This window comes from Phalacrocorax aristotelis, chromosome 16 (assembly GCF_949628215.1).
Source record: "Phalacrocorax aristotelis chromosome 16, bGulAri2.1, whole genome shotgun sequence".
Taxonomy (NCBI): Eukaryota; Metazoa; Chordata; class Aves; order Suliformes; family Phalacrocoracidae; genus Phalacrocorax; species Phalacrocorax aristotelis.
The window spans coordinates 12,403,593-12,423,951 of NC_134291.1; the positions used below are offsets into that span (position 1 = coordinate 12,403,593).

At 41.1% G+C, this 20,359-nt stretch overlaps 1 protein-coding gene across 8 annotated transcripts in view; it reads left to right on the top strand.

Moving 5' to 3' along the window:
* The window catches only part of TNRC6C (trinucleotide repeat containing adaptor 6C), a 110,671-nt gene that overhangs the window by 18,666 nt on the left and 71,646 nt on the right, over positions 1-20,359 (top strand). For all 8 annotated transcript variants that reach the window (XM_075111278.1, XM_075111282.1, XM_075111283.1 and 5 more), the window contains exons 2-3: positions 1,977-2,076; positions 2,983-3,004. In XM_075111278.1, coding sequence (XP_074967379.1) covers positions 2,014-2,076; positions 2,983-3,004 — 85 coding nt within the window. In that variant the 5' untranslated portion in view covers positions 1,977-2,013. The remainder of the gene's footprint in view (positions 1-1,976; positions 2,077-2,982; positions 3,005-20,359) is intronic.

Sequence of the window (20,359 nt, forward strand, 5' to 3'; positions counted from 1 at the left end):
GTGGGCTTTGTAGAGTCTGATGTGACTTGAGTAGGGACACTGAAAGTGAAGGGCTGGGGGGTGTGTTACTTTGTAGTTACTGAAATTCTGGGGACTTCTGTTCTTCTCCGGGGATAACGGGAATAAAGCAAAATCTATTGTGGTTTCAACTGAGTTTCCTTTGGTAATGCAAGTCATCGCTTTTTGCAGAGCCCTAGAACAACCCATTTAAAACTACAGTTTTAAGTACCCTTTTCTTAAGCGCAGCATTAGTATGATGCAAATACCCACCTGCAACTCGTGTTTGTTTTTTAGTTCTGATGTTCTTAAATGTTTCTCAGACACTGATGTACAGTACCACATTTGAACGGTGGCCCTTTGAAATGGGCATGAAGTTGAGCAGTCACGCAGGTGTTGTGAATTGTTGGTCAAGACAAAGTGATTCAGGTATCTAGAATACAGGTGGCTAATGCCACTGTAGTTGGCCCCCAGCTGCTCTTCCAGGCTCCGGGTCTTGCCGTATCTGTCACTTCTGTAAATAGTTCGAGCGTTGTAGGAGTCTGAAAGGGCACTTACGTTTAGACCTTTGAATTGCTTACAGTAACGTTTATTGTTTTGGGTAACACAAGAAAAGGGAAACTGCTTTTTGTTTAGCCTGGAGCACTGTGCAGGGCCTCTGTAAGCATTAGTGTGTCTACAGGCCAAAATCAGTATTTCCAGGCAAGTGAAAAAGCAAAAAACTAGAACATCCTTCAACAGCCAAAATCTCAACAAAATGACGACAACATTCCTTTTTTTATGGAAAGGGAAGCGATGTAAGAATGTGCAAACTTGGTAAAAGGAAAATAAAAGGAAGTTAAAAGGCAAAATGTTTCATGGGGAGTGTTTGAAGGCAAGATGTGCAAAATCTGAAGAGCATTTGTTTCTCCTTCAGGTAAAGGGCAGCCCCCACTCCCCGGCCTGTTGTGATAATTGAGCAAAGAATGTTGTGACTAAGACGACCTTTTTTAAAGAACAACAACAACAACAAAAAGGGGGAATGTAGGCCATGGCAAGTAAAGCAGTAGTAAGTTAGGCTAAAAGTGGTCTCTGACTAACCGGAAGACATCAAATCTAGTAATAATAATACCAGTAATGGTTTCGGCCCATCAGAAAGGAAGTATTCTCAGAAGATCTGTAAGGCTGATAAATGATCAGGACCTAAAGAGCTGTCAAGGAAGATAAACTAGTTACAGAGAAGTAAATGAATTATTTGCGTTGGCATGTATTTGGAAGGGTGTTAGGGAGGTTCATTGTTAAAACCATTTATTATGGTGATGGACAAAAAGCATAAGTGGTGAGGTTTCAAATAGATTTTCTTCTTGATTTGGGACAATTTAGGTTAAATTTTAACGAAGATGCTACTGGAACAGTCTTCTGTATTCATGCAAATTCTTCAGCTAGAATTTATAGGATGAACATTAATAGGATGATTTGAATTCATCTGGGCCTTAGTTTACAACTCCTTGAGAAAAAAATTGATGCATATGAGAAATTAATACAGTATGTTTGATCAAAAAAAGAAAAATAGTTGGAAAATAATGTACTCACTCATGATCTTTAAGGTATATTGTGAATTATAGCAGTCAAAAGTCAGCAGAGCTTGCATTAATTACCTGGGGTTTGCTCTTTTTGTTTTTTTCTTCTTCCCCACCCAGTTTTAAACTTTCTTGCCCTAGAATGTGCTGATGTTAAGTAGTCCTTCTGAGTGGTTGTGGAAAGAAGTTCCAAATAAAATCTGTTCTTTCTGAATTTTCATTGTCTACTGTTTTATTTGTCGTTTGTTTCAATTTTGGTACAGTTTTTTTTTAAAAAAAAATGCTTTTATTACAGCATTAGAAGCGGCCTTTTTTAAACAGGAGATGTAGAAAGTTAGCAATATACGTATGGATTATTTACCTTGCTATAGATAAACTTCATCTTACTGAAAAGCTCTTCCCAACCTTTACTCTTATCAGGGAGAAAGAACAAGAAACACAAGAAGAGGAACATTTGATGGAAGAAAAGAAAAAGAAAAAGCAGGAAGAAAAGAAAAAGAAGGAAGGTGCTCAGAAAAAGGTTTGTTCATGTTACTTCTTTAAATGATATATTCACTTTTACGTGTAACATACAGGCACTGGTTCTGCAGCCTTTAGTTCCATGAACAATTTTGACGCAAGCGAGCAGTCTGTCGGCTCTGAGACTGTGGTCAGAAAATCTCTGCAAAAGCAGCTGTGACAGGTCATTAGCACTCCCCAAGCTGCTTACCCTGATGCTAAGGTACTGCTCCCTCAGCTGTGTCACGTGAGTGTTCCTCCTCAGCCTCAATGCCAAGGTAACGAGATCAGTTTTGACTGATACCGAAGTGGCTGTGGATTCCAAGACCATTGTGTGTTTTCTGTGGTGTGCGTTCTCCTGCCTTGTTTTCTGGATTATATAGTTTTAATCTTAAACAGCCCTTAGGATGTGGCTGGGAATTGATCACTGTCTTCTCCAGTATAAAAATTAGCATCATATAAAAGTGGGTAGATTCCAAACAGATTAAAAAAAAGGCAGGCCTTCACAAAACGTGCAGTTAAGCTGTGCCAGCTAATAGTATGTATGGATTCAAAGAGATGCTCGACGAATTCATGGAAGTTGATTCTTTTGAGTGTTAAAAAGTTCATAAATGGACTGTTTGGTTCAGGAAGGTTCTAAACCTCCAGCGACAGACACCGGGTGGGTAGATGGGGCTGCTGTCACACTGCTTGCCATGTTTTGTACTGTCTCTTTGGTATCTGCTCTTGGCTTTCATCAGACAAGGGTATCTGTTCTTAGGTTCCTAATACGTGGAGTTAAACTAACATTCTTCAATCCTTGATTGGAACCAATGCCTGATTTATGTAAGCAGTTTCTGGAAAAAATTAGGTCTGCTGCCCTGTAATTATTAGGTGTCATTTTGAATATTGACAAGTAGCTGATTTGCTTTGTTCTTTCTTCTTTCAGGCTGCTGAACAAAAAACCAAAGGTAAATTCACGTTTATTCTTTGTGAACCATGTTTTTGTAAGTCTGTTTAAAAAACGTGCTTGTACTCTTTATTCTTTGTGTCTTTTTAATGGGAACGGTATATCTTACTGAGGTAGTTCTGTTAAAGTTTTGTTGGAGGAGCTGACTGTATGTTGGGATTCTCAGTATAAGCTTTTTCTTTGCTTATCTTGCTGGGTATCATATGGCACCTTTTTGACAACAATATATGGATTAAATTTCTGTGAAACATGACATGTCAGCTTTTTTGTCTAATGTCAAGACAGATGGAGTTTTCATTTAGTTGCTAGTAGTTATTTATCTATTTCAAGGGCATCTAATTGCCACCAAAAAGGGTAAAATCTCTCCCTCTGCATGCACATTTTAACTCAACTTAGTGAGTAAACTCAACTTATGAGAAAGCGACTTCCCCCACCACTGTACGGGTTTTCTGTTTGATAAGTGAACTGAATTGGTTTGCAGCATGGTCTAGGAAGCAGCAGAGATAAGCAAGGCATTCTGCTTTTTGGGGCAGTGAACTCCTAGGAGAAATGTTAGCGAAGCCATGGCCTTAAAAAAAGGTGAGGAAGAGAGTTGTGGCAATGCCCCTCCTCTGCAACTGTTGGCTTACAGATATTTTATCTAGTCTGTCCCTTAGTTTACGTGGCACCACACAGGACTCGGGGCTGTGGAACAGTTCTGAACGAGTTAATATGCACTGTTATTTATTGGTGGGTAATTAGGTGACAGACAGGCAAGGAGAGCTTCCCAGATTCCCAAAGACTGGGGTTTAGAGAAGAGCCAAACCTAGCATATGGGGTTGACAAAACAGCTTATGTTTCAAACACTTTTTATGTATTTATACAGCAGTAATTAATTGCTTCAGTAGTATTGAATTCAGAAAAATAAAGTCTAACTACATGATGGAAACTGTAACAAGTAATTTATTGAAACTCTCTCCTTTTCTTTCCAAATTTTCTTACATAGAAAGTGTGAAATCAGAAAATTTTAGCCTGAATTCTGCTGCATCTGCCCTGTAAGACCTCATGTAGCTTGTAACGGCGGATTTTGCTTTCAGGAGAAGGTAGCAGAAGTAGCTAGGGCCCTCCAAATCTTAAGTATATGAAAATATTCAGAATTAAGATATATCAGAGCAATTCCTATCAAATTGGAATATTTCTGTTTCAGCAGTATATTACATGTTTTGTTCTCTGTATCAGCTTGTTTCTGTGTGGAAAGGTTTCATTCTTCTATGGTGTATTATAACGACTTCAATATCATAGTTCAGTGGCAGATGTTTTTGCTGTCAAAGTAACTAAGTTCATTTTCCAGTGTTAATACAGTGGCTCTTCATTTCTCTTAATACTGAAACCCGGTGCCTTCTGCCTTCCCCTGTGGGATGATGAGATTTCTGTCTTTGTTGTGGCAGCTTTGTTTTTAATTGCTTGAAAATGTCAAGTTTAAGCTTTTAAAAGTAGCATGATGATAAATCCCGTTTTTCAGGTATGCTTGTGAGTTCATTTCCTTCAAACTTAGGGACTGCCTTTCCCCAGCTGTTTGGGTTATTTTGTCCGTTACTTTTGTATTTAAGCATCCTTGTTACTGCTATAAAATATGAATTGGGAAGACTACAACAGTAAATAAAGGTAGTTATGTTAAAGATTAAGCAGTTCTGGCTTTTATTGTTTCATCTGCCAGAAGCAGTAATGCACCTTTTTGTAGTTAGGCCTTACTGGAAAGAGTTGACCTGGCCTGTAGAGAAACCAAACTTCTCCTGTTCATGTTCAGTGCAATGGATGGTGGTTATTTAGTCATATGGATGACCGGTCTCTTAATTTCCTTTGGCGGGCAACTGCTAGTTGCTCTTAAGGTTTGTCTGTGGCAATGTTGTATTTCCACTTCATGATACTGTTCTCTTATGTTTAGGAGGGATGTACACAAGCTCATGTTAGGTAGCAGGAATTTCTTAAAATATAGAAAATTTTAATTCTACATTAATGAGAGGAAAAAATTGGCTGAATTTTCTTCATAGAATATTCAAAGTTGACTGTAAACTTTAATGCAGTACTGCACCAGGTATTCTATTTTGATACATTTCCAAGGTTGAGTGACAAATGCTACTAGAACTAAGAGGCAACCTGGGGATTAGAATTGAATTTAGTTAATTTATTTCCTGTCTGGGACAGAGCAATTAAAGTCATTGTAAAGACGGGATGACAGTAAGAATGGGTGAATTGGCTGCAGCAGGTAGTGTGTGCCAGTGTTGGTGTTTTAAAGATTAAATCCAGGCTGGAACCGGACCTTTTGCAGAGTATTGCTATATCCAGGTTTTGGTAGGTATGATCTTCATAAATGACTTAATGTAGTTGCTTGTGGTAATTTATAAAATGAAGGAATTTTTTTTCTGCATGTGTCCCTCAGTTCTGCAGCTGGGTTGCTATAGCAATGAGAGATGCTCACTCTGTTCAGGTCACACTGGAGAAAGATAAATTATACAGCTGGAGACAGGCTAGGGAAGGATTTTTCAGTTTCTGTTTTGCAGTGGGTTGGTGACAACATGTTTATGCTGTTCCTTATTTGCTCTCAGCTGTATTTTTGAAGGAGAAGGCACTTTCTTGAAGTAGCTAGGATTGGACTTGGTAAGCAGTAGGAAAGGTTAGCCCTTTCGGTTGGCTTACTCTGTACTGGAGACTTATGCTGTGATCAAGGTGCTTCTTCATTTTTTAAATTAATATTAGGATTTTCATTTATTTCTCTAGCACAAAGGAAAATTTGGAGTTACTGTCCTATCTAGTAACTAACTCGTATGCTTTGTATGTGTATTCTAATTTTCTATGAGATGATACAGGCTGTTGCACATTCAGTCGCTGGTGAGGCCTCAGGAAAGAGAAGCTGGTAAGGAGGAAAGAGGTTTCCTGTGGGTGTGTGTATGGCATGTTGTCAGTTAAATATTGCTCTGAGGCCTCAGACGGAGCTGAATGTTTCCATTTGTGATGTGGAGCATGAAACCCTTCCAAAGTAAACAGGCATTTCCACCAATAGAGGAGAGGTATGTGGCTGCTCCTGGAGTCACCGGTCCGGGGCTGGGAAGTGCTCCCTTACACAGCTCTTGCGGCTATTTAAACAACTTAAATTATTTTTTCGGTTTAAACAAGGATCCAACTCGTTAAGTCTTCTCTACATAACGGCTTCTTCAGCTTCTGAGTTTTTTCTGCAACGTTGTTTGCCAGAGTATTTTTGTTAGGCTGAATTTTTTATAAATACCCTGTTGGCAACAGTTCTAGGGAATGTGTGAAAGGAAAAAAAGATTGAAGAGCTGATAAGTGGCTGAAATGTTTCTCAATTACTTGAAAACAAATGAAAGTGGTCTTCCTGTTCAGCTGGAGAGGAGTGCTGCAGAATTAGATGAGGTGGGAAATGAACATGGTTTTATTGCATGCTGTGCATTGTACTTTCACGTTACTGTTCTTTTATGGTAATTTTTTTGAGAACAGGACTATTGAGCACAGCCTATTAGTGTTTATTTTAAATGTGTAAACTCTTGCCAGTTTATATGCACTTGATAAAGAAACTTTGTGTATAAAGCCTTCTGTAATGAAAACATTCAGTTGTAACTACCAGTAAGTGTCTTGTGCTGTATGGTAAATAGTCACTAGTATGGTAAACGGCTGCTACTTAACTGCAGGGGACTTTTAAGAGAGCTATGCTTGTGATAAATACTACGAGGTCAATGCATTTTGCTGCCTCCTTTTCTTCGAGACATCCTGCTGCAGGTTTAGTCAGCACACAGGTGGTCAGTTCCTCGGTCCGCAGGCATCCATCCTGGGGCTGGTACCCTTTCATGCCTTCATAAAGGCCTTGGATGCAGGGCTGGAGGCATACTAAGTGCTGATGACCCAAAACTGGGAGGAGCTGTTGACGCTCTCAGGGCAGAGAGGCCCCGCAGAGGGATCTGGGCAATCACCAACCCTATGAAGCTGAACAAGGGCAAGGGCTGGGTTTTGCCTCTGGGGCACGGCCGCCCTGGCTGTACAGGCAGCCTGGGGAGCGAGGGGCTGGGGAGCAGCTCTGCAGGGACCTGGGGGCTCTGCTTGATGGCAAGTTGAACATGAGCCCCCAGCGTGCCCTGGCAGCCCAGAGGGCCAGCCGTGCCCTGGGGGGCATCGAGCCCTGCATCACAGCCGGGCGAGGGAGGGGATTGTCCCGCTCTGCCCCGCACTGGGGCGGCCTCATCTCGAGTGCTGTGGGCAGCATTGGGCGCCGCAGGACATTGGGGGTATAAAGCTACTGGAGAGTGTCCCGAGGAGGGCATGGAGTTGGGGAAGGGTTTAGAGGGGAAACTGTACGAGGAGCGGCTGGAGTCCCTTGGGTTGTTCAGCTGGAGCAGAGGAGGCCGAGGGCAGCCTCATGGCGCTCTGCAGCTCCCTCCCAAGGGGAGGAGGAGGGGCAGGGCTGGTCTCTGCTCTCTGGTGACCAACGACGGACCCGAGGGAACGGCAGGGAGATGTGCCGGGGAGGGTTAGGCTGGGCATTAGGGGAAGGTTCTTCCCCCAGAGGGTGGTGGAGCCCTGGCACAGGCTCCCCAGGGAGGCATCACGGCACCAGCCTGGCGATATTCCAGAAGCACTTGGCCAAGGCCCTCAGAGACACGGTGTGAATTTGGGGTGTCCTGTGGAGGGACGGGAGCTGGGCTCGATGGTCCTTGGGGTCCCTTCCAGCTCAGGACATTCTATGATTTTATGTACGCTTTAGTCCATCCCAGCTGAATTCTTTGCACGTTATTTAAAACAAAGTTAAGTGCTGGTATAAAGTAGCTTAAGTGGTTTGTTACTCAAACATCCACCACTGTAGTTGAAAGGCAAAGTGTCTATCTAATTATCCAGCATCATCTATGATGAAGGCAAGTGTCAAATCTGCAAGCACAGCTGTAAAAAGAGGTAAGTATATATATGTATATACACACACACACCATTTTTAGCCTAATGTAAATATTTGGTAAATATTGGTATTTGATTAGAAATAGTCTGGAATTTTTTTTTTCCCCTTTAGCCTAAAGCAGAGATGGCCAGCTTCTGCCTCCTTGAGCTTCATGATCCTTGTAGGTCTGTCTTTAGCACATTCATGGCGTGGGACCAGGAAGAGATGTGGGCTTTCCAAGGGGACAATGGGAACTTCAGCTCAGCACTTATGGGATGAAGCAGGATTGTGGAAGCTGAAGTAGCTGTGATAATCCAGGATTCAGCAGCCCATCCAGCACTGCTCATCCTCTGTTAAAGTGGTGTGATGGATCCTGAGTGAGCATCATTCCCTTCCACTTGCATCCTGTTTCTGGAGCTTTCCCCTCCCCCAGGCTGCCTGTGCTGTGTGCCTTGGGACTCCTCACTGTATGGTGATTTTAATATGCAGCTTGCAGAGTCAGGGACGTTGTCTGCAGACGGAGAGGTTATTCTACCAAGGTAGATGCTGTAATATGTTTTATTCTGGGGGACTTGAAAGAACAGAAAGCATTTAACAGTATGTGGTTGCTTGATAAACCATTTGTGGTGTTGCAAATGTTGGCATACCTTCATCAGATTGTTTTAAAATTTGCATGGTATTTTTTATACTACAAGCAGTACTGTATATTTATCTGGAGGAACATGGTCAGCTGTATTGTAAATGGGAGTTAAAAGGAAAAAAGAGTGGAACAAAAGAGCTGAGATCCCATTCCCTGCTCTGGCATTTCCATTCACATGAACAGAAGTAGTGGCATACCTTTCTTCAAAGCCAGGTGTTTTCATTTCCAAATCAGATTGTTGCATAGTTTTAAATGGATTCTTTGGTTACTGTGCCCAAATGGGCTGTTCAGTGTTGTCTGCTTGTGCTCTTTGGATGTGGATTGCCATCCTGTAACCTACACTGTTCTGCTCGTACAGAAGTGCAGTTTAGAGCTCATTGATAATGTGCTCTTTCTGGCTGTGGTAGATCTTCCTGATCTTAATGGTAGTTCTATGGGAAGTAAGGAAGACTAAACTTTTTAGAGAATCTCACCAGTATTTTAAGTAGAATTATGATGGTGTGTAACACAACCAGTGTTTCCTTTTTTTAAAATTTTCAACTTTACTAGTTTGTGTCATGTTATTGTAGGAACCAGCAGAGTTTTTTTACATAAGATTAGGAAATGTCTCAGCCTCCAAATCAGGTATGATTTACAACAGACAACCTCTGACTCATTTCAGTATTTATAGCTTACGTTTGAATATCTGCCTCTGCCATCTTGTTAGTTAAGTGCTGTGTTTGTACTGAACTGCTGAACATTGTAGTGACAAAATGTGCCATAAATCATCATTGCAGAAGGAGGGGGGAGCACTGTAATAAGTTCTTCAATTAGATCTTAATAAGCAGTCATTTGATAACCTAATGATAACCTACTGCCATACGTTAAAGCTTTATGGCACAAAATATTTTCTTTTTGATAAACGTTATCATGGTGGTGTTTTGCTATTATAAGTATCTTTAAACAAACACGAATTTTTTCTTCTTACAATGGACTGAGATACTGCTTCTCTGATAGAGAAGTAATTAGTTTTACAACCTGCAAAGAATAGAATATGAAGATAATTTGTAGAGTCCCTTCGTAATACTGGGTGAAAGGGAGTAGAAAGTACAAAAAGATTAGAGCAGACAGGAGGAGAGATTTGCATATTCAGGGAGGCAAAGCAAGAATGAGCTGGGAGGCTTGGAGTTAACTAGTGCAGAACCCCCCTTTGGTTTCCTGCTTACTGTTTCAGGTGGGATGGCTGTGACAAGCCATCTTGAGTTTCTGGTGGCAGTAGTTCCGCGCTATTTAATATGGTTTTTTGCTCTCACAAGTGTAAGCAACACTATGAGTATCTTACTTCAAATCAGCATTGCCATTCTGAAGTAAAGGAGAAAAATTTAAGGTAACAAGTAAGTGTACGAATAATCGTTACTAAATTACAAGCTATATTTGGCTTTGTGAGCACTTCCTGTGTTTGTCTTGCTGGTTTGCTACTCAAAGGTGTTCAGCTAGAGATTAGTCGTGAACTTGAGAATTGGTGTCTTTTTGCAGGAGAGAGGGTTTGTCAGGGCTCAACACCCTTAGCCCTGCAACCATGGATTGTCAGTTCTGAGGGTTTAAGTCTTCTGTAGCTCTTGAAAGCTGAAGATCCTACAGCTTCACAAATAAATGCTCTTTTCAGACAAAGAGGCACCAAAGCAATTTATACAGTTTTTCGGCAAAAATATTTATCTCTTAAAGAAAAACAAGCACATGCAAAACTCCAGGGTTATTCGAAAATAAAATGGAAACCATGAGATACATTCCTTCCTAATGTGCTCCTGTCATGAGCTGGATTTACAGGACAGCTGCCCCTGAAGAGATGCAGAGTCCTTCGACACCTTTGCCTGGAGCTGCTGCTGCTTCTAACCACTCAGGTACGCACCTCCAGTCCCATTCAGTGGTTGCCTTGTAAGCCTTGCACGTTTCTTGGCTGAGAATAGAAAAGCAGGTAAGAGCTCAAGTCAGAGAACTTTGATAGTTTTAGTACTTCTCAGAGAGAGTTTTTATTCTGTTGTAGCTTGCCATCATGCAGATTTAGGCATGTGCTTGTAATATAAATACAGGCAGAATGATGTTCTAGTCTTCCATGTGGTTTGCCTGTTCTTAGTTTCCTCAGTGAGGAAATGATCTGGGCTTATCAGATTGAGGATGGCATCATCCTGACCTGTATATATTTAGCTTGTAAACTGGGTGAAAACGGGAGCTTTCAAACACTAGACTGTTGATTTGAGCATTTGAAAAATACTCTCAAATGTTGTAAGGATTGATACCCTGCTTCAAGCCAGTAGGACTACATGCTTTCATCAGATTTCTCTTTACATTGTCTATTGTTGAATAAATTTAAAGTGTGGGACATTATCTCTACAAGAGTACTCTGTGAAGAGAGAATAAGAACAAATTAGCACCAGTTTGGCTTCTCTCATCTAGACCTAATTGTCAGGGTGCCCCTTGGTGGTAATGCCTCTCAGATCAATCCATGGCTTGCTTTCTGAAAAACAACTGCCAATACCTTTGGTGGCAACTATATATTCTAGAATATAATTTTTAACACAGCTACACAATGATAGTAGTGGTGGTTATGATCAACTGCATGCTGTTTTATGGTTATTTATCTGCCCACAGTGAGTGCTTTCATACTCAGCGATAGACTGCTTTTTCAGTAACGGGCATTGCCTAATGCAGTATATTTAAGCGTGTAGACTGTGAAACGGTCAAACTGCTACACTTTCTGGCATCACAACAGTACAGACGGTAGCATATTTCCTGTTCTTCTATCAGTCTGCTTATCAAAGAACTACTTTCTAGTTATAAATAGAATGTCGTCTGATTCTTGTCCGTCAGAGCATATATGCCCCTGTACTAAAAACCAGATGCACTTTTCCATTTTTAACATGACAGGACTATGTTCTGTATCTGCTGATAATAACAGGCAGGAAACACCCACCCTGCATGTCTTAGCTTTCTTACCCACCCAGCAGGGGCTGAGATTTGTTTTCTTGCAAGAGGCTTTATGGCACAGCTCACATATTTTATCAGTGTGGTCCTCCTTTACTTCCTGAACTGTCATTCACTTTTACCCTTCTTTTAAAGAAACATGTACATGAAAGCAGTTTCTCGTCGGCCTTGAGTACTGTCTCACTGTGATCATTCTTTCACGGGAAACTGTTGGCTGCTGTGATGCCTTCTCCATGGAAACCTATCAGCTGTGACTTACCTGCAATGTGCTGACTACTTTCCATGATGAGGTTATCATTGTACTACCTAGAGGAGGCTTGTACCGCATATAAATCTCACAGATTTATCTGTAAGATCTGCAAACTAAGCTTGGAGAGGTTCATCAGGAAACGTATTAGCTCAGTTCAGTAGTGCTTGTTTTGAGATACATGCCAGTTTACTAGTGTTTCTTGGTCCCTTCCTTGGGAAGGATGAAACCAGCTTTGAACTGTAACACTAGTACCTGCTCGTGGCGTAGATACTTTACAAATGCTGAGGAGGGTTATCTTGGGAAAATGAAGGAAATGAAAATGTGTTTTGATTCTTTTACACCATGTGTGAAGCCTTTGGCCTGAGGGACCTTGTATTCTCCTGTTGACTATCTGGTGTTGACATTCCTCTACTCTGAGAACCTAGGCTGCCTCCTGACTTCCCTGTGTTTTGCTAGATTATTTTAATGCTTTTCCTGAGCTGTTAAAAGTGGTAGCGCATACTTTACAAATCCTACAGGATGCCTTAAAATGTCTGTTTAACCAGCTTACACTCTGGTAAATGCTCTGAAGCATTCTGGTCAGGTTTGCATTGTGCATCTCATCGTTCAGGTAATTCCTGAACTGGTTTAGGCAGTGTAGTGTGCATTAGCATCCTAGGAGGTGGTTACTCATGAGGTTGATTGTAGGTCCAAGATCACCATGAGAGGAGGTGATTCTCTCTTTAAGCATCCTGCCCTAGCTTTGTGGCACGGCAGCAGTGGCTTCCACTAAGCAGTCTTGTGGGACCTGTGTTTGAGGGCACCACTAAATGCTTTGGACACTCCTCAGCTGTCCTGAGAGCATGTCAGCAGCTCTTACTGCTGTTTGCCCATGGGGAACAGCTGAGCTTGAGGCATGATTCAAGCTCTTGATTGCCTCCTCCCATGTTAACAGCAGTAATTCTCCTCTGTCTTAGCACAGAGTGTCCTGAAGATCTGTCCTCCTGTTTTCAGGATGCCCTTAACATTTCTGACATAAATTCTGATTTGGCTGCTTCTGCTGTCTCTTTTTTCAGCAGTCTTTATGGAGCCGGAGCTTTTACCTTTCCAAGGCCAGATGGACTCTCATGAACTTTTGTTTTGAAGCAGTTGTCAGTTCTGGAGCGTAGCAACTCGAGTCCTCAACTACATTAAAAATTCAAATGCTACACTAAAGTCTTAGAATCGTAGGACTAGATCTAGCCTTTCAGATGAGCAAGAAAGGGATTGTCTTATCCATCCCCCACTGTCAGACAGGCCCAACAGATGTTCTTAAGAGGTACTTTGTTTGTTGTTGAAAAGTTGTGTTTGCATTCAGCCTGAACAGTCTTTCCTGTAACTTAAGCCCTTTCTTGGCTGATCTGTGCAGTATGTGGAGAGCAGATCTTTCCCCTCCTCTGCAGGGGCCTTTTTGTGTATCTTCTTTTTGACTTAACAGCCCATTCAGTTTTTCCTTGTGCTAGTGTCTTCAAGGTATTTTTCAAACCATAATCATTTATGTTTCTCTTCTTTGGAAGTTCTTCAGTTAGTCCAGAATTATTCTTTTAAATGCAGTATCTGTAATTGGAGGATTATTACATAACCTTTGAGTTAACCTGTGTAACTATAACCTTACCACTGCTGTTTACAAGTCAAATCTAAGGCTTTTTTTTTATGCCTTTCAGCCTTACTCCATTGTACAGCTCTGTAATCTAAGCTGTTTCAAAGCAGTGGTGTTCTCAATTGTTCTCTGTCCCTGAACTCAGCTTGCTTTAAGAAGCTCCTAGATTTCAGATGCCCTCTAATCTAATTCTCTAAGGATCTTGAATTGATAATGTGGAGTTCCTTCTTCCAACTCTCCTTTCCCCCTTTCTTTTTGATCACTAACCATTTTGTCTCTGCAGGTAGTCCTCTGAAGTACACATCTAAATGTATTATTTACTTTAATTCCTCAGCAATTTCCACTATAGTTGCTTAGGCCTGATTGACAAAAGATGAGAGAACTTCCTGGCTCTGCTGGAGGTGGTAGGCTGTCCTGATGCGTTTTCAGTTCTTTTCTGATGTGTATGAGGGAGACCCTTCCATTCCTTTCTGTCTGGCATTTCAGCGGTAACTCCTTAGCAAGAGAAAGTCTTCAGAGTGAAATAGGAAGAAAGTAATGTATTCAATGCTATGTGTCCGACATAACCTCCATCACAATTCATATCTTGCTATCTGCCATCTTCCAAGAGTAATGGTTTAATTTTTTTTCTTCATATAGTTCTTTCTAATCTTGTCCAACAGTCACTGCAGGAAATCAAATGGGAGGTCTTCTTCAGCGGCCTCGGTTGTTTAGCCCCTCCTTCCCAGAAAGGGTTAGCCAAAGTGTGGGTCTGTGTTCTTTAGCTTTTTTTTGTCCCGTGCCAACTAGCAAAGTTCAGAACCCACATCTCTGCCCCACTTTTCCTTCACTGTACACCTCAGAATCTAATTTTGCCACGTCATGATGTACTATTTAGTGTACAGAGCCTGTCTGCAGCTCTGTCCAATACTTCCCTTTGTGAAATTTCCCCTATATTGTACAGTAAAGATACAAACCCCGCTAGATTTATCAAGGCGCCCCTTTAGTGCCTGCCCACTGCTCGCTGCTGTAGCTTCCAGTTTTCCAAAAGACAGCTGATCTTTTCAGCCAGGTCAGATTTCTGTTCTCTTACTGTAGGTGAATGAGGCTTGCATCAGACAACGTAATTTCTCACTCTGGTCATTTGGGATCACTTTCTGGCTTATAATAGAGATTTCAAAAAGATTGCTTTTTGGCTTTTAATATTACAACTTCAAGTGGCTTTTCTTGGCGTCTGGGATAAGATCCTTCCTGCAACTCCATTGCAGAGTTTGTGATCATTATGCTTTTTCTGTTTGAGTAATTGGAAGGACTGTTGTGATAACTGCATAGATCTCAAGGGAAGGCTAAGTCACCTCCACTTCAAGAAAGAGGATTCTGCCATGAAAGTCACGGCAGCTTGAGGAAGAGCTTCTGTCATGGTTGGCTGTGGTGGGGACAGAGCATCAAACAGAAATGGGAAATTGTGCCAGAATTTCACCTGAAGGTGTGTCGCTTGCTTGTGTTCTAAAAAGAAGAGCAATGAAGGGAAGGTAAGTAGAAAGTAAAGTTGGTTTTGTTCACTGACACAGAACAAGAGTTTTGAAGGTATAGTAGCGATACCTTTGTCAAGTTGAAAGTTGAAGATGTTTTAAAGATTCCAAAATACTAAATTACTTATATATTAGATAAGGTATTCTCACTGTCTCTTGATGGTTTCTAGCATCCTGTCCATTCAGAAGCATTTTTTTTTTGCAGTGTTAGGATAACTAAGTCAATTCGTTGGGCATGTATGGTGTTTCTCCAGCTTGGTCCTTGAGTACTAAAATACATTTTTGAATATGAACACTTGTGATTTGCTGCCTTATTATGGTACTAAGACTTAAAAAAAAAATAAATCGAATTCTAAATTAAAATTTCATTATAATGACATAGATACGTAGTAACAATGAACACTTAAATCCATAATCCCGTTATAGTGACCCCTGGAACAAAGACCTGATGTTGTAAAGTTTACCTCGTTCGGCTCTGTTGGATTGTCGCTGCATTAATCCACCATTGCTTTTCACATTTGCTTTTATGTCTGTTTTTCAACTGAGATTCAGAAAACGTCTTAAATTACTTATTTACCATAGTCTTTTATTAAAAGTATTGACTTTCCTATGGGTGTTTACCAGAACTTGGACTGAACCTTGTGCCTGGGCTGATGTCATTGTCGTCAGCACGGCCAGTGGCAGAGAGGAAAGTACCGTGTGCTCCCCCTGCTGTTGATAGCTGCCACCTCACACGTGAACGGAGTTTCTTTATGAAAAGTAATGATGTGGTTTGTAACTCTGAAAGATGATTGATGTTAGATAGGACCTGTTTTTGCCTGAAGTATTTTGGCGAGTCTTTAATATGAGCTAAAGATAAAGTCAGGGTCATGGGGACAGCATTAATCCCAGCAGTTGGCAATTATAACTTGCCCTTTATTTGCACCGGGAACTGGGGATGTCTTAGATTTGCCTCCCACCTGACTATCCTACTCTAATGTGCTGGAAACTACCTTAAAAAATGAGGTTAATAATGTATTGTTAGGGAAATCTGTAAAGCCATAAAGAGCTGTTATTTTTGTAGCCTGCCTTAGACAGGCATGGTATTTTCCTCTTTCTTTGCACTTGGACTTATTGCAAAACGTTTTCTTTTTGGTGTCGTGTGTGTCCCCCCCAGCAGAAATAGAACTCTTTGGAAACTGGACAAAATCATGGAAGGTGTGGGAATTTACCAAAAGCTGAAGGGTGTGTGTGGAAGAAAAAGTCTTAGGGTGTCACATGTTAAACCGAGCCGTATTTCACAGGTGAAGTGTCCTTAAAATGTGGGTGTTAGTGCTTTTGGATAAATCTAAGCACATCTATATGAAATACACGTGTGTAATGTATGTGGAATAATTAGGTATTCCTTCCTAGTAAGGGGAAGACGTGTCTAAAATAAACTGAGCAGAATTTTTGAATTAAAATGAAGTAATAATATTAAGTTATTATTAGTAATCTTTATTAAAACATCTTTAATTTCTTTTAACATTCATGTAATAGAATCTGATTTACTGGGAGTGGCATTTAATTAATTTAATTCAATTTAGAGAGTTAACTCTATTACATATTAGTACAGAAAATTACCTCTGAACAGTCATTTCTCACTGGTGACATGCAATAAGTTAATTTAGCTCGGAGTTCGTTTGAGTGCATTGTGAGTTCCTAGTGAAAGTTGCTATGGTGACAGCCTGATCAACCAGAGCTGTCATCCAAAACAACAAATACACCAGCCCTGCTTTGCATGGTGACACCGCTGCTGCTAGGCTATAAACACTGACAGATGGAGCCTCTCTGCTCCACGCGTTTTTCTGGTCCTGGTCTTTTCTGTGAACTTGGTTGCTTCAGTCATCAGCGGTGCCAAAAGGAGTAGTGAAAAGCTTCTGAAGGAATGCGGGGTCATTAACAGACCTGCTGCAGCTGTACTCTTAGCACTGAGGGGGTTCTGTCAGACTGTTCAACAAACTGAACAGAGGTGTTGGGTCTTGTCTTACATTTTTAGCCTCATCTTAGCTGTGGTGAAATGATTACAGAATCCCTGTCAGATTTTAGTTTGCTTTTATTTAGGAAATTTTCCTGAAGAATCTGAAAAGGAGGAGGTCTGAAAGCTGCTGGAACCGCTTTCTTCAAGATTCTGAATAATTTAAATCCGGTTTTTCACACGTGGTATTAATGCGTGATGGCACTGGAGGCATGGAAGTCTGTTCACCTTAAACTGAATTAAAGAAGAGTTTGCTTCAGATTGTGTGTTGAATCTGAAATGAAGGGTTTGCTTCAGATTCTCCAGGCTTCTCTATCAGGTTGACAAACTCTTAGTTAAAAACAAAAAAACTTCCAGTGAAAAGGCTGGTTTGGGGAAACTCATTCAGAAAAACACTATCTGCATATTAAATGTCATGTTTAGATTTAAGAAGTATCAAAAGAAATGAAATAAAAATTTTAGGTTCAATATATTTGTTTTCTTTCTAGATCAGTATGCAGACTTAAGCAATAGTCTGCTTGCATTTTTTTTCACTAGAGCATGACTTTAATTGGGTTTGTCTGACTAGGGGATCATTCTTTTTTGGGGCTTCAAATTTTAGTCCACTGGTCATTTCTGAAGGCAAATCAGTGGCATTTCCATAGGACTGCTTGTCTTTCCAACACTAGGAACCATATCCAAAACAGGAGTAGGACCCCAAATGTTTTTCTAGATATGAAGTCTGTGAACTTTTGCAGGTACACTCTCTTAAAGCGGTAACTATGTCCCTATGGTTTTTGTATGTTTTGAAGACCCTACTTGCTCAAAGCACTGATTCTCAGAATAATTTGTTAAATATAAATGAACATGCCCTCAGTTAGCCTAATAAGGATTTAGATTTTGAAATCTAAGGCCAAAATATTACAGGTTTAGCTTTCGCTGAGTTGGCTACATACACGGTTTCTCTGGGTGCTGCTACCTGAGGCCTCGAGTACACCCACACTGCTGGGGAGGAGGGGAGGCAAGGCTGGGCCGTGCTGAGCTCTCTTGGCACTACTTCAGTTATTCATGCTGACTGATTTAAAATGATAGCTCAGCTATCGCTACGCTATCTTTAGGACTGTAGTATAAACATACTCTCAAGCCTTCTTTTGAGATAGAATGTGAACTGGAAGGGTTATGCCAAAATTAGAGGCCTTTTACTGATTGCTCACAAAACTGTTACTATTTTAGCATTGCACATAAAATATTCATTTGGTACCATAAATGTACATGACAGCAGAGCCAAGTCTTTGTGTTTACACAGGACTCTAGTCAATTTGACATGTATGCGTAGTCCCATGATACCAGCAGCACAGCCAATGTCAGTAAAAATTATACGTGGTATTTCACCAGCAGACTCGTAATCTGCAAGCAGTCAACACCGTGCTTTCATAGCAGTGTCTAAAAGGAGTAAATAACAATGCAACCTGCTCCCCCTGCATCCACCCCCCCAAAAACAAAAATAAAGTAATTGGAGAAGCTGTGTTTCTGGTTTCCAGAACAATAATGTGGGCATAATGTACCATGAATCTGTTGTGTCCAGGCTATGTTAGACCCCGTGTGGATCTGATGCTAACTGCCGGGTATGCATGCTTTATAGGCACGAGGCACCCCGAGGGTATCGCTCTGAGGCACACGTGCAGGCTGCCTGCACCCCCAGTAGGTCTGATGTGTCTTGGGACTTTAACTCACTCTCCACGTGGTACAATATTGATCCATAACCGCGCACTGGCAATTTCCAGACATGCCAGAAAAATCACCAGAGTCCTTACCTTCTTTCCAGCTTGACTTTCAAGGTGGAAAAAGAGGTTGTACCTGACATAGCATGAATGCTTGGTATTTCCAGTTGTCCTGGGTGGGATGCTAGTGCTGACTGTACTCTGGGACACCCTGAAACTCCCCGAACACCCACCTTGCATCCACAGACCACGGGTGCAGCACGTAAGTTCTAGGTGATATATAACCTGTGCGCTGTGTACCGCAGCTGAATAGATTTCTGCAGAAGCCATCCAAGATAGGAATGATGGATGCATGAAGTATCTTTTGACAGTACTCAACCACTTCAGTATTTGGAACTGGAAGCATTTATGATGTGATTCACTGTCTTCTCTTCAAGCCCCAACTGGAGAGCTGCCTTTAGCATCTCTTCAAACCTCAGCAGCCATATGGGGTGAGCTGGTCCTCTGGACTCCGCAGATTCTGCTGCAAAAGGGCTGATTCTAACAGCAGTTGTTTGACACAGTATAGTCATTAATCACTTCCTAAGGCACAGGTTTGTTTATAATGGGATTTTTGCCTCTGCTTACTTAAATAAAAACCCTACATGTGTCTATGAGATGGTGATCCATCGGCTTGCCCTGCATTCTGTATTGTTTTAAACAAGTCTCAAGGCTTGTTCTCGTGAACTGTAACCTGTTCTCGTGAACTGTAACCTGCATTACTGTTCAAGGTAGCACCATTCGTAATTTTGATTTTTTTAAAAAAAAATTCTTTAAATATAAAAACGCTGTGTAAAACACTGACTAATGAGATTGAGGTCAAATGCACATAGTCAGCTTAAAATTAAAGGATTCAATTCCTGGTTCTGCCCAGACTTCTTACATGACTCTGAAGTTATTTAATCTGTTGTTATATGCTTGGATTTTCCCGCTTGGATTTTTCACTGCAGTGGTGATAGTGCCAGCATTGTGTAATTTAACTCTAAGGTGTTTCCTGTCTTCTGACTCTTTTACTGTAGTTACTGGTGGGATTGCATTACCTGGAGCAACACCTAGAGGGGTTTGGGGGGTGAGAGCAGAGGTGAAGGAGGGAGCCTTATAACAAGTCATGCCTGTGACTCGTTCCTGATATGTAAAATGGTATAATCCTTTACTGTGCTACCAAACTGTCGAGACTGTGTATTTGGAAGCTCTCGTGTCCTGTTGGTAGGCTAGAACTTGGTGCATATTCGCCCAGTGGGTCTTTTTAATATTAGTTGGTGGAGTTTAGATGTTCTTAAATACTCTGGGAGAAAATACAAGATGTGAATTCTCTAGCTGTGAAGAGGGCTGAACTCGCTTTGTAGGAAAGTCTTGTATCAGAAACCTGAAAAAATTCTGCACATTTCTAAGCACTATCTGAGCAATCCCTCTCTTCGTGCAGAGGTGCCCTCTCGCGTCGTTGTACGGTAGTAGTTTCTTGCACCAGCTAATCCCTCTCAGCAATGACCAATCTCCCTTCTGTCCTTTTCAGACAGTTCTTAATGCTGCTGGTTCTTGATGTTATTAGCACAAGTGATTAAAAACTTCTAATAGCTTCATTATTTTCCTTTCTAAATAGGCAAGTTGGCTTTCTAATGTCAGTGCATTGTCCTGCTCTGGAGGTGGGAACTGAGTTTACAGAAGTCTGAATTCAAAGTTAAATGTATGATGGCACATTACATGACATGTGCCAGAAATACGTCAG